The 13,769-nt window shown below is 37.4% G+C and overlaps 1 protein-coding gene across 19 annotated transcripts in view; it reads left to right on the plus strand.

Annotated features, from left to right (window-relative positions):
• LMBR1 (limb development membrane protein 1) overlaps positions 1 to 13,769 on the plus strand; it is a 155,504-nt gene that overhangs the window by 93,758 nt on the left and 47,977 nt on the right. For 17 of the 19 annotated variants that reach the window (XM_004281232.3, XM_033408269.2, XM_049715052.1 and 14 more), the window contains 3 exons: positions 8,935 to 9,015; positions 10,229 to 10,305; positions 10,946 to 11,023. In XM_004281232.3, the coding sequence (XP_004281280.1) occupies positions 8,935 to 9,015; positions 10,229 to 10,305; positions 10,946 to 11,023 (236 nt within the window). The remainder of the gene's footprint in view (positions 1 to 8,934; positions 9,016 to 10,228; positions 10,306 to 10,945; positions 11,024 to 13,769) is intronic. The other 2 variants (XM_033408267.2, XM_033408270.2) reach the window with 2 other exon arrangements.

The raw sequence follows: 13,769 nt of genomic DNA on the forward strand, positions 1-13,769 counted from the left end.
AAAAAAAAAAAAGTATTTTGCATTTTCAAAATTGTGTTGAATATCAAAAGTCTCATATTACTTGGTTCTATAATTAGCCATATTTTTGTGGATGTGTTAGAAGTAAATAGAAACTATTATTTTAACAAATGTTAGCACTGCAAATGGAATAGAAATAGAGTTTTTGAGTATGCGAGTTGTCTGTCTCCTCTGTAGATAGTAGTAGTATTTGTTCATGCCCAAATAGATGCTTTAGAGAGTTCATGGCCAGGCTTCAGTTTTCAAAAGCTTTCTGGGGTCTGTCTAATTATCAGTGGCTTTATGGTGTACAGTAATTGGTGTTTGCTTAGGGGATGGAGACTGTTCATTCTATGAATTATTAGGAGTCTTGGGCTTTAACAACTAACTTGTTTGTCTAAGTGACTAGAAATAATTAAAAGTACTTGAGTGACTTCACATTCTTGGTGATAGAAATAACTTTGGTCAATTTAAAGTACTAAGTATAATGAAAATTTTAAAGAGTTACTTAGATAACAGATTTTCTAATCAGCTTTCTTTTGGCTATATGCTAAATTTAAAAGTTAAATGAAAAAATAATGTTTATACTAGAGGTATCTATTTCCAAGTAGTATTCATTATGGGACTAAGTTTAGGACACTGAATTGTTTATGGTCCTGAATTGTTTAGGGAGATTGTTTTATTGCTTCATATTCTTTGAATTGTTTACATACCCAGTTGGAGATTTATGTTTGTTTTTAAAAATACAACATTATATATTTTATATTAAATAATTAGTGTCTGTCCTTTAACATATGAATGCATGTCAGTTAAGGCTCTCTTACGTATTAAGAAAAGGTGTGGGCTTCCCTGGTGGCGCAGTGGTTAAGAATACACCTGCCCAATGCAGGGGACATGGTTTCGAGCCCTGGTCTGGGAAGATCCCACATGCTGCGGAGCAACTAAGCCCGTGCACCACAACTACTGAGCCTGCGCTCTAGAGCCCGTGCTCTACAACAAGAGAAGCCACTGCAGTGAGAAGCCTGCACAGTGCAACGAAGAAGTAGCCCCTGCTCACCGCAACTAGAGAAAGCCTGCGTGCAGCAAAGAAGACCCCACGCAGCCAAATATAAATAAATAAATATCTAAAAAAAAAAAAGAAAAGGTGTAAGGACAGCTTAATTATTGAAGAAGTGCTGGACTTTGGGAAATTATGTTATCTTGCAAGCAAAATATTTTCAATACCACACTAGTTTTTCAGTTTAAGAATAAAGCTGGGAAAAGTTGCCTTCAGCTATTAGTTTTCCTGAATCCAAAGAGATGGGTGGGGCAGGATCAAAAATACTCATTTGATCAAAGTTATTGGCTCTGAAGGTATTCTTACCTGTGTAAGAAAGATGAAAGGTGTTGTTTTTATTGCATGCTAGTAACAGTGTAATTTTGAACTAATTGGTGGTGAACTGCCAGTCACCTAGGGGGAATGCAAATAGATACTCTTACAATTTCCTTTGAGGTAGTGAAGTCTTATGTTGAGGCTGGAAGGAAAACAGAATAATACCGTTAAATTGACCTTAAATGAGCTGCTTTGTGGTTTTCTTGGTGAATCCCTTTTTATTTTTCATGACTAGTCCAAACAGGTTTTGTCTACCAATTTGACTTATTGACTAGACAATGCTGACATTGAATATTTTAGATTCATTTTGAAGTAAAGTAATGATAATACAGTTCTTTAGGATATTTTGATCATTTTGTCGCTGCCGCTTAAATTTGTGTAACATTCCAGAATTCTTTGCAGTGTATCATGATTCCTTACAAGAGCCATCATTTCCTTCCAGTCATTTATAATGGAATATTCCGCCCAAACAAGCTTACTTTTCTCACTTAGGTAGTGAGATATACAGTAAAGGATGGTGGTGTCTTTGAAAATTGTGTTATTCCAGATGAATCTAGTCATTTAAAAAAGGCGTAATTTCTTTGAGGACAATAAGAATGTATTCTTGATTTTAGTATGCAACTCAGTCAGTGTTTATTAACTACGCATTGTGTGCCTAGCATTGTGTCACCAAAAAATAAACACACAGTGTTACAGAAATATCACTTTAGTTATTTTCCTTTGAAAACATTGATTAGTCTAGACATCTGTATTGAGCTTTGTAGACATCACACCCACAAAGTAGGCATTTATGTCTTTTCACTTAATTTTACATTGGCAGCAGGAATACTGTCTACTCTGATTCCCTTTCAAAATTCTGAATATTCATCAGATTATTTTTTCTAACAGTGAACTGGTTACTGGAATAATGCTTTTCTTCACAAGTATAGGGAATGAAATGTAGTTTGGAATTGTATTTGTAATTTATCAGATATAGAAGTTAAATGAGCATTAACTACAGATACATACCGTATAATTTGTAAAGAAATAAAAAGTAAAATATACTTATCTCTAAGACTATTATATTCAAAGATACTTGAAAATCTTATAATGCTATGCCATCTTACTGTAAATCTCTGTTATACAGAAATATCCATTAATTCTGTAACTTAAATGTTTCTCTTTTTGTTTTGGCTGCTAAATTTGTAGTCAAAATTTAGTAGTTTTGGGTCACGCTACCTGAATACATCTATACTGTCTTTACCCCTGTTCTTTTATAAACTATATAGTGGCAAGTAAAATGATGAAACTCATGAGCTCTGGAAATAGTGTATAACATTTCAGTGCTTGCAAGACCTCAGGTTCTCCAAAAGAGAGAATATTGGATTTCTCTCTCTTTAGCGATGGACGGAAGTGAGAAAGGAAATGCAGTGGGGAATACTTACCTTTTTTAGAAACCTGGGGTAAGACTGAAGTTTTGTGATTCCACAAGAGGGCTTAGTGCATTTGTACCCTGCTGCCTTGGGTTGTTGGCCTGAATCCTCCCTTCAGTATTTCTCCCTTTGAGAAAGGAGCACTGTTTGTATCTTGAGAGATGCCAGAGCACTGAGTTGTCTTTCTCCTGAGTCAATATTTCTGGTCAGTTCATCCGTACTCCCCAAGAACAAAAATTACTGGGCCCTCCAGATGTTTTGTCACTGTTTGAGCGACTGTGTGCGCTGAGTAGGTGTGAAGGGAAGAATAGCGGCAGATACAGAAAAGTTACCATTCGCTTAGGACTGAGTGACGAAGGCCAAGATGAATAGCGAGAAAGTGTGATTCCAATTGAAGTTAACTAATGGGAGAGACAAATAAGAATTTGTAATTAGCCCCCAAAAGTAAATACCAATTTTCAAAGAGATATAATTAGAGTAGAAAAAGGATTGCCTAGAATGTGGGAAAAACATTAAAAATTCAGTAGACAAAAGATGTGATAGTCCTTGTGGTAGACAGAATAGTGTCGCACGAAGGTACCCAAGTCCTAACCCCAAGAGCCTGTAAACATGACCCCTTACATGGCAAAAGGGACTTTGCAGTGTGATTAAGCAAGGGGGGTCTCAAGATTATCCTAGGTGATCTGACAGGCCCGGTGTCATCACAACATTGTTTTTTTTAAAAAAATTAATTAATTAATTTATTTATTTATGACTGTGTTGGGTCTTCATTGCCGCGTGTGGGCTTTCTCTAGTTGCAGAGAGTGGGGGCTACTCTTTGTTGCGGTGCACGGGCTTCTCATTGTGGTGGCTTCTCTTGTTGCGGAGCACAGGCTCTAGGCACGTGGGCTTCAGTAGTTGTGGCACCAGGCTCAGTAGTTGTGGCACGCAGGCTCAGTAGTTGTGGCTCGCGCGCTCCGTAGTTGTGGCTTGCAGGCTCTAGAGTGCAGGCTCAGTAGTTGTGGCGTATGGGCTTAGTTGCTCTGCGGCTCCGCGGGATCTTGCATCAGGGCTCGAACCCGTGTCCCCTTCATTGGCAGGCGGATTCTTAACCACTCTGCCACCAGGGAAGTCCCACAGCATTGTTATAAGTGAAAGATGAGGCAGGAGGGTCCGAGAAGGAAATGTGGCCGTGGAAGCAGAGGGTGGAGTGATGTGAAAAAGGGACCATGAGCCGAGGAGTGCTGGCAGCCTCCAGAAGCTGGAGAAGACAAGCAGATTCTCCCCTGGAGTCCCCAGAAGGAACACAGTCCTGCTGACACCTTGATTTTAGACTTCTGACCTCCAGAACTGTAAGATAATACATTTGTATTGCTTTAAGCCACTAAGTTTGTGGTGATTTGTTACAGTAGCAATAGAAAAATAATACAGTCCTTCTGAAAATTGAATTAATCATCTGGTAGAATCAAGTGGAAGAACTATTTCATGTCACAGGACAAAAGAACAAAGAGAAGGAAATCTCTAATGAAATAATAGACATGGACTACAGAGCTAATATACCGAGTCTAAGTAATAGACATCTAGGAGAAGAAAAAAGAACAAGTAGAAAAAAGTAAATAAATAATAGAAGAACTTGTCAGTGAGCTGAGGAAAGACTTGAGTGTACATTAAAAAGGTCACAGAGTCATAGGCAAGATTATTAAGCAGGAAATAAACAGATCCAGAGTTATATGATTCACGAATTCCAAGAATAATGATGATAATAATAAAAAAGATTTACAGGCTTTCACATAGAAAAATTACTTACATAGGAGAGAGAGACCAACATCAAACTTCCCTTTTATAACCTGTTAAGGATTATTAAATAATCTTAGTAGTCTTAGGGGGGCAGGGAAGATTGCAATTAAAAACTCATATATTTCCAAAGATGTCATATATCTATTAGGGCACAAAAAGACATTCATTTATTTATTCATTTTATAGCTGTATATTTAGTAACTAGGTACTATTCTAGTCATTAAGGATATGGTGGCTTCCACATCACTGGAAAACTTTAGTAATAATCTCAAACTAAATATTTTTAAAACAGTCTCAGCACAGTCCAGGACTTAGGAGGGGTGAATGGAAAGCAGTGAGAGAATGGTTTTAGAAAAGTGTTGTGAAAGCTTCACCTTGGTGTGGGGTAAGTTACCTAGTAAGGTTTCCCTGTGGGGTTAGGTTGAAAAAAACATAAGTCTAAGTATGTGTGTTAAGGATGAGAAAGTAACCACTGAAGTGTCAAATTAACATGGGTAAAAGAATAAATAGAAATTCCACTTGCTGGGAAAAGAAGAAATAATGAACAAAATAAAATAAACAGAAATTATGAAATTACGTGAAAGAAGAAAGCGCCAGCCTTCGTGCAGCCGGACTTGGGGCGGCAGGGCTCAGTCCCTGGGTGTCACCGCCAGCCTTCGTGCAGCCGGACTTGGGGCGGCAGGGCTCAGTCCCTGGCTGTCACCGCCAGCCTTCGTGCAGCCGGACTTGGGGCGGCAGGGCTCAGTCCCTGGCTGTCACCGCCAGCCTTCGTGCAGCCGGACTTGGGGCGGCAGGGCTCAGTCCCTGGCTGTCACCGCCAGCCTTCGTGCAGCCGGACTTGGGGCGGCAGGGCTCAGTCCCTGGCTGTCACCGCCAGCCTTCGTGCAGCCGGACTTGGGGCGGCAGGGCTCAGTCCCTGGCTGTCACCGCCAGCCTTCGTGCAGCCGGACTTGGGGCGGCAGGGCTCAGTCCCTGGCTGTCACCGCCAGCCTTCGTGCAGCCGGACTTGGGGCGGCAGGGCTCAGTCCCTGGCTGTCACCGTTGAGCTGCTGGAAAACCCACTTTGAAGCCCACTCTGTGTGTAAGCTTCCAATTACATGAAATTATTTTAGTTTTTAAGGTACTTTGAGTTGAGTTTTCTGACTCGGCAGAAAGCCTCCTAATAATACCCCCCCATTTCACAGATGAGAACACTGAGGGTCAGAGAAGCATAAACCTAAAAGAAGGAACACTTGAGAGGAGAAAACCATAGAAAATTTTTGAAATTTAGCAGACCTGAGAGAATTTTAGAAGTAACTAATTTAGCAGACCCAAGAAAGCTGAATCCTAAGCCATCTGTGCTTGATTTATATTCCAGAATCCCCTAAAGTCCCCCAAAGTGGTGCTACCAGCCACCTATGGAAGTGGGGATAGAGTGGAACAAGTGAAGCTAAGGAGGATCGGTGAAAAGCCTGCTTATGAAACGACTTGATCCCCACCTCTTTCCCCTCCATCCACTGCCTCTTCCCCACCTCAGCAGTAGAGGGAGGGTAATTCTCCAGAGAAAGTGAGACTGTGGCCTGGGCACAGATTGGGGGAGGGGAGGATGGGATGAGTGCTTACAGACTAAATGTGTGAGCGCCCATCTCCCATTACCTGGACAGCCAAACTTTAATACCCCAAGAAGGAGATCAGAGAGTCTTATCTGGGGAATCTGGTCTACCCAGGAGGACAGTCTCACACCCTGCTAGCAGTTGGGTGTCCATGAAAAACCCAGCTGGATTACCCAACAGGAAGTCTTGTCAGGTGCCACCCATGCAATCTTAGAGTTTCAAATGATCATTTTTAGTGCTTCCTTCTTAAATATGAACAGATGACTAAGCCTTATCATACTTAAGAGAAAAACCTCTCATGGGAAAGTAGGGGCCAAAACAAACAAACAAACAATAAAGAACACTAAGGGGAGACGGAATATGCACAGGATAAGAAAAAAGTAAAATCTATCATCAGTATCCTGGGAGAGACTGAGATTGCATCTATGAGAAGGGCCAGGATTCCATTAAAAATGGAATAGCTAGTGAACAGAAAGGGCCTCTTGAAATTTAGAAATGATAATGTATCTAAAAGATTGGAAGTTAAAGAAAATAGGTCAACAATGACAACCATAGCGAAGAGTTAAGAATAGTAGAGGACCATTTCAGGAGATCTAACATCCAACTAATAGAATTCCAAGTGGGGAGAGGAGAGAAAACAGGATGGAGGAAATGACAACATCAAGAAAATTTCTCAGCTCTAAAGGACAAGAACTTGGAGATTGAAAGTGCTCACTCAGTGCCCAACATGGAACATGAGAGTGACTCACCGACACTGGGATAAAGGCTGACACGTTCTCTCAGGGAGAATGAGAAGCAGTTCACACTCAGGCCCAGGAGGAAGAAGAGCTTCAGACTTCTCAGAGCTGACACTGGAAGCTGGGGGGCAGTGGAGCAGTGACTTCACGATTCTGAAGGGTAATTAATTTTGAACTAACTAATAAAGAATAATAAACTCGTAAACACTAAATAAAAAGGTTCCCCTGCTATTTCTTGATTTTACAGCATTAAGTTAACTGTTACCTGACAGCTATGGAAGATGAGGGTTTAAGTCCCTGTAAACCACACGCCTTTTCATTCCTTATTTATAGTTTTTAAATATAAAAAAATAATTTATGTTTAACCAAACTTTCATATTCAGACTTGTATAGTTTCAAAAAAATTGCCTCCTATTCACCTTTTCTTTGTAAGCTTCTGGAGGAAATAAAGACATTTGGGAGGAAGGTTTAGCTTCGAACTAGTAGTAAATGCATAAAAAACTAAGCAAATGTAAAAAAAAGATTAATTCTGGGGGTTGGAAGAAGAATGTTATGGAAGAAAGGAAAGCTAATCATAGTTCATACATGGGTAAGCAGCAGAAGTTATATTGTAATAATGTAGGCATTGAATATTGCTCTAACCAAAATTACCAATACAATGATATATGAAAGGGGGGGGATGAATGTAAAGAAAAGCATTAAAGACACTGAGGGTCATGATGCAATGATAAAAGGTGTGATTCATAAGGAACATGTTACAGTCTTAGAGAAGCCCCCAAATCTTATCAAATACAAACGCATAATGAAAAAATTCTTAAAAACTGAGAAAAAACTATTCAGTCAAAGTACAGTTGTAGTGGGGGATTTAAATTTGTCCATTTCAGAATTTAGCAGATAAAATAGAAAGAGTATGGACATATACAAACCACTAAAGAATCAAGCAGAAAATATGAATAAGGTGTACATGTTAAAGTAACAATGGGAAAATATTTTTTACCCATCATATTGGCAAAAATTCAAGAGTTACAACATCCACTGCTGGGGAAGAGATTGGAAAACACAGATCTTCCTTGACTTACGATGGGTTATGTCCTGGTAAACCCATTATAAGTTGAAAATATCTAACCTACCAAACACAGCTTAGCCTGGCCCACCTTAAGTGGGTGCTCAGAGCACTTATGTTAGCCTACAGTTGGGCAAAATCATCTGACATCAAGCATATTTTATAATAAAGTGTTCACAGAAATGTAAATTATTATAATAACTTATTACAATATATCACAATATTTGGGGGGGAAGTAACTTTTAAATATCTCTTAAAACTCTAAATGCTCATATCCTTTGACTCGGCAGTCTGAATTTTGAGACTCTGTCCTACAAAAATAATAGAACCAGAAAGTACTGGATGTTCATAGAAAAATGTTTGTAGTGGCAAAAAATTGAGGAAAACCTGAATATTCATAAACGGAATAATTCTGAATAAAACTGAAGGACATCCATATTCTGGAATTATTATTCAGCTGTTAAGAAGTTGAGACTGTCAGTGTGGACATATCATTAACTAGGAAAGCAAGTGGTGAAATAATGTCTGATTTGACCCATTCTTATAAAATACATAGTAAAAATCATGAGTATGATTTGTATGTATGTTATGAGTATGTACATGAAGGTGAATAAAACCTCACCCAAGCTTTTGACAGTTGTTGCGTTAGGGAGGTGGGATGAAGAGGAGGAGATCTTGATTTTCTTTCACTTTTTATAATAAGCACATGATGCTTTTGTAATTAATGAAAAATTAATAATAGATCAAGTAAGAATTTTACCAGAGTCAGAAATTTTCTAGGAAACATACAGTGTTTAATCAGCAAGAACTTGGAAGTTTTAAGGAGTAAAGAAATGGATGTACTTTTCTGTGAGTCACAGCAGCCCTTGTTTTCATTATTAGTGATCTGGATTTGCAGTGTGTTTTTTATATTTTCATTAAATGTGAGGGCTGCCTGTTCTGGGGTTCTGTTGTTATGTTTCTGAAATGTTTTTGCTTTTGATAGGACTGTCTTCATCAGTGGAACACAATATAACGGAGTTGGAACAAGAACTTGACAATGTAAAGATTCTTAAGACAAAATTAGGTATTGTACATTTTTTTCCTTGACTTATGTATTGGTCTTGGTTTCTTATTAAAGACTTTACTGTAGTCTGGAATATTTTTTAAAATTGTGAAATCTCTATGTTACAAGCTTTCAGTCTGTCCAAAGCCGTTAATAAAGAATGTCTTTTAGTTTGGAGAGAGGATGAGCACGTATTTGTTCACTTTATGTTGTTGTTGTTTTGTATGTGTACAAAATGACTTTTCAAAGATGATGATGTTCCAAAATATCACTCCACTATCTTTTCACTTGTATTATTTCTGATAAGTAATCTTCTGTTATTCTTACCTTTTAATGTCTTATTTCTTTGTATTTATCCTTCTTGAGATCTGTGGCACTTCATGAGTGTGTGGCTTAATGTCTTTCATCCACTTGGGAAATTGTTGGCCATCATCTCATCAAATATTGCATCTGCTCATTCTCTTTTATTTCCTCAGACTCCAGTTATACATATGCTAGACCTTTTTACTCTTAAATCTTTTTCTTTATTTTCCCTCTTTTTTTTTTTGGAAAATAAGTAAACTACTTTATTTGCAGAAATCATAATCAGTTATTTAAAAATCCCTTTGGAATCTACAGAAAAAGCTAGAATGACTTCAATTTCCATTATTATGGTAGCTCTCTGACATCTTCATACACATTTCTTTTTAAAAATTTAAGTTTGATCCATCTTTTCCAGTTGTTCATGACATAAGGATTGGTGTGTTACAAAGTAGACCTTTGTCACTAGAAACAGAGATTTGCTTCCAGCCTTTAGGAAACTGGAAGTGTTTGCCTTTAGGATGTGGGATTAGAGGGGATTCTTAACTCATGTTACCTGATATTTCCAGATCTCTATCAGTGTGTAAATCTATCATTATAATAATATGTAAATTTAAAAAAAATACAAATATTACTGTATTTTCAGAGTAAGCTGTATATCCACAATATGTTTCATCAATAATTGAAACGTCTTTACGTTGCTAAAATTTGAGCATCACAGGATTGAGCTGTTTAATGTAGCAAACTGATTTTAAAATTCTGATTTTTATAGTGTGTGGAGGAAAATTAAAAATAATTTATGTTTTTAGGAAAAGATAATTTATGTAAGAATAATACGTACTGGTTGTATTAGTAGGGAATGAAAATGTGAATCTGGGGAGAAGTTTTGGAAATTACTGAAACTTTTATTGTATTTTGTTTTTCCTTCTAATAGAGAGGCGCAAAAAGGCTTCAGCATGGGAAAGAAACTTGGTGTATCCTGCTGTTATGGTTCTCCTTCTTATTGAGACAGTAAGAATTTATTTGCCTAGTTAAATAAAGCAGATTATTTTTATTTACTTTAGCATTTGTGTATGGCAACTCCCTCAGCTAAATGGTTTCAGGTAAACTGGTTTTCTATCAACAGGATTAAAATCTGTCTACGCTTTTATTTGTAAAAACTCAATAGAGCAAAAAATGAAATTAATGGTAATTTTGAAAAGTCCTCAAGATTATCTATTTCCTCATAGAAGCAGGAAAGTCATTCTTTGTTTCAGTTGAAAATTAAGAAGAGACAAGGTGTTGCAGATACCCTGATCAAACTCTGTGATAAGATCTGAAAATTATATTATTAAATTAGTTCTGATTAACATTTTAACCATTTTTTAAATATGTGGAGTTGTGGGTTCCAATTGGTAAAATCGCTTAATAAGTGGATCTATATTAATAGCTTTTTTCTTAAGCTTTGAGATTATAGTACTTTGTAGAATTTTTACGAATTTATTCTGGAGTTTTTTATAGTCTCATTACTTCAGGTTTATATGTAGAGTTTTGGTCTTGACTGCTTTTCCTCTATTCTGAAGCATACATTTGGTTGGTTACTTAGATTTTAACGTTATGTGTATTGACAAAATTGAAATTCAGAACTGATGGCTTACTTTTTGTGTTGTAGTCCATTTCGGTCCTCTTGGTGGCTTGTAATATTCTTTGCCTGTTGGTTGATGAAACAGCAATGCCAAAGGGAACAAGGGTAAAGTAAAATGCTTTAAAATGTCTTTCTTTTGCAAAAGTATTCTGTGTATAAACTGAGTGTTTCAAATAAATAAATGAAAACATTCACCTTTCTGCATATATATACTTCAAGTTGTATGAATTTCTTTATGCAGTGAGCTTTCATAAACAGTGTTTCTAAACTATGTTTTTTGTTTCTGATTTCATATTTTGGATTGTCCGGCTTTTTATCAAGTATCAGAGTTTCCTTTTACACTTTGTATCAGAGTTTATCTTTGTTTTACTGAAATTCGTATTTGTGGTCCTTTAAGAAAATGTATATTTTGTGAAATAGTGAAATATAAAGAGTTTATTACATGGATTCGTTGCATTTGCAAAGGATCCAAATATGTGGTTTTAGGGACTCATGCCTCAAAGGAGTCATTTTATGAACTTGAGTCAAAATGTTCAGTTGCTGGAGGAGAGTCAGATATACATCTTTTCATGAATTAACTTAATTATTTCTCTTGTTTAAAAATTCATGATTTTATTAAGTTCCATCAATTAGTCTATTTAAATATATTCTCCATATGGAAGGTAGTTTCCACTAAATATTCATATATGGCATACTTTTTCTAGGTGTCTCTATAAACTTTTGGATACTTAAAGTAGCATTTAAGTTTTGACATTTTATTACACTTTTCGAAGTTAGCACCTTTGCCATCTCCCATAGAGATGACTTCAAAACTCTTCCAGACTTTTCATGCTTTGGGGGAGGGAAAAATTTTTCCTTAACCCTTTCTAGGATCTTCTGGCTGGTCTAAGAATTAGATTTACATGAGACAGATTAACAGGAGAAAACAGAATTTAATTATGTGTATGTGGGAACCCGGTAAGAATAATGAGACCCCAGGACAGGTTGGGCAATTGAGGCTTATATTCCATCTAAGAGAAGGAGAAGCGGGTAGGAGCTTGGGACTTCAGGCGGGAGGAAGGCAATTCACAAGGAGATGGAAAGCATATGTTTGGTAAACAGAGGGGACCCAGAGAGGCCTTTGGTCTCCAGGTCTTGCGGGTTCCGTCTACCACACTCAGCCAATATACTCTTTGTAGCTGTCTCTGGTGATAGTGCTCTGCCTGGACCAGGCCCTTCATCTGAATTCTTTTAGGCAGTTAAGGGGTGAGGTGGGGGTGGTGCTAAAAAGAAAGACTTACGAGTCTTCTGTTTCTTAAAAACAATCAGCCTAAAATGATCCTTATGCCAGAGAGACACCTTTTGGGGTGCAGATTTTGCTTCCCTACATGCCGCTTCTCTCTCTGAACCACACGATACACCTTTTCTCTCATAGAAAAAAGCCAATGTTTATCTTAATTCCTTTCCTTCAGTCAAAGATGAAGATACCCTCTTCTTTCAGAAGCTAATTCTTTCAGCAGTATTCTCAGTTTAGCTCCCTGCCCCCAGCCTCTTCAGGACCTTGTGCCATCTCTCACTGCCATGGCCTCTCCACCACTGCGAGCTTGCCAGCTTGCTTCAGGTCTGTCATTCCACTAACAAAAAACAGCAATGAGCAGTCCTCCTCCATCCACAGCCTTGTCGTTGTCTTTTGTTTAGACCGAAATCCATTGATCAAGCAGAAGTCAACTACTGTGTTGACTTCTATCCATTTTTTTTTTTTTTTTTTTTTTTTTGTGGTACGCAGGCCTCTCACTGCTGTGGCCTCTCCCGTTGCGGAGCACAGGCTCCGGACGCTCAGGCTCAGTGGCCATGGCTCACGGGCCCAGCCGCTCCGTGGCATGTGGGATCTTCCCGGACCGGGGCACGAACCCGTGTCCCTGCATCGGCAGGCGAACTCTCAACCACTGTGCCACCAGGGAAGCCCTGTATCCATTTTTTAACCCATTTTCTTATACCACGTACTAGGTGAGGCCCAAGCCCTGTGGTACATTTTTGTACCATTCCTTTCGTGCATAGTACAGAAGGACTTCTATGTGGTATGCTCTTTTTATGATTGTGTAAATAAATCAGATCATCTTAATCTTGCCTGTAGGCCTTCTCTTGAGACAGAGAATATTTCCAAAGTGTTTTCCATCCCAGTTAATAAGCTTTCTGTTAGCATTATTCATTTTTTCTTCAAAAGATTGACAAAAGTTCATAAATTCTTTGTCCATTACCTTATTTATATATGAAATTTCTGTGGTATTCTAACTTCTTCATGCCTATATTAGATTGTGTAAATAATATGTGATATTATTTATTGGTTTATTTTTTTATTAAGCTGACTTTATATTCTTAATTATCCTGGTATATCTGTTAGATGTAATTGAAGCTGATAGCAAAGTAGTAGTTTGTATTCAGAGAGTTTCTTTAATTAGTAAGCTTTGAAAACATTGTTCCTACTTCAGTAAGAAATGAGTTTTTGCCTGTCTGGCCTCGTTAATAAATATTACTTTTTCTACTTGTTTTGTTAAGTTCTAGATAAAGATAGGTTTTGAGAATAGGTATGATGTTTAGGAAAAAATTTATAGCATTGCATTTGGAAAATCTGTGTTAATTAAATCCCTGAATTCCCAAGGAAGATTTAGGGAAAGGAAACTTTCAAGAGTAGTAACAGGATATGTGCATTCACTTTCTTTCTTTGCTTACCTTCCTTTTGACATATTTTAATTGTATAGTTTTTATATGTTACCTCAGTGTTCAATTATTTGTTCTATTCTTATTATACTATTATATTTTTTAAAAACTTCTTCCAAGAATATTTAGGATTTAACAATAAGCATAATCGTAT

Source organism: Orcinus orca, chromosome 9 (genome assembly GCF_937001465.1).
Source record: "Orcinus orca chromosome 9, mOrcOrc1.1, whole genome shotgun sequence".
NCBI classification, from domain to species: Eukaryota; Metazoa; Chordata; class Mammalia; order Artiodactyla; family Delphinidae; genus Orcinus; species Orcinus orca.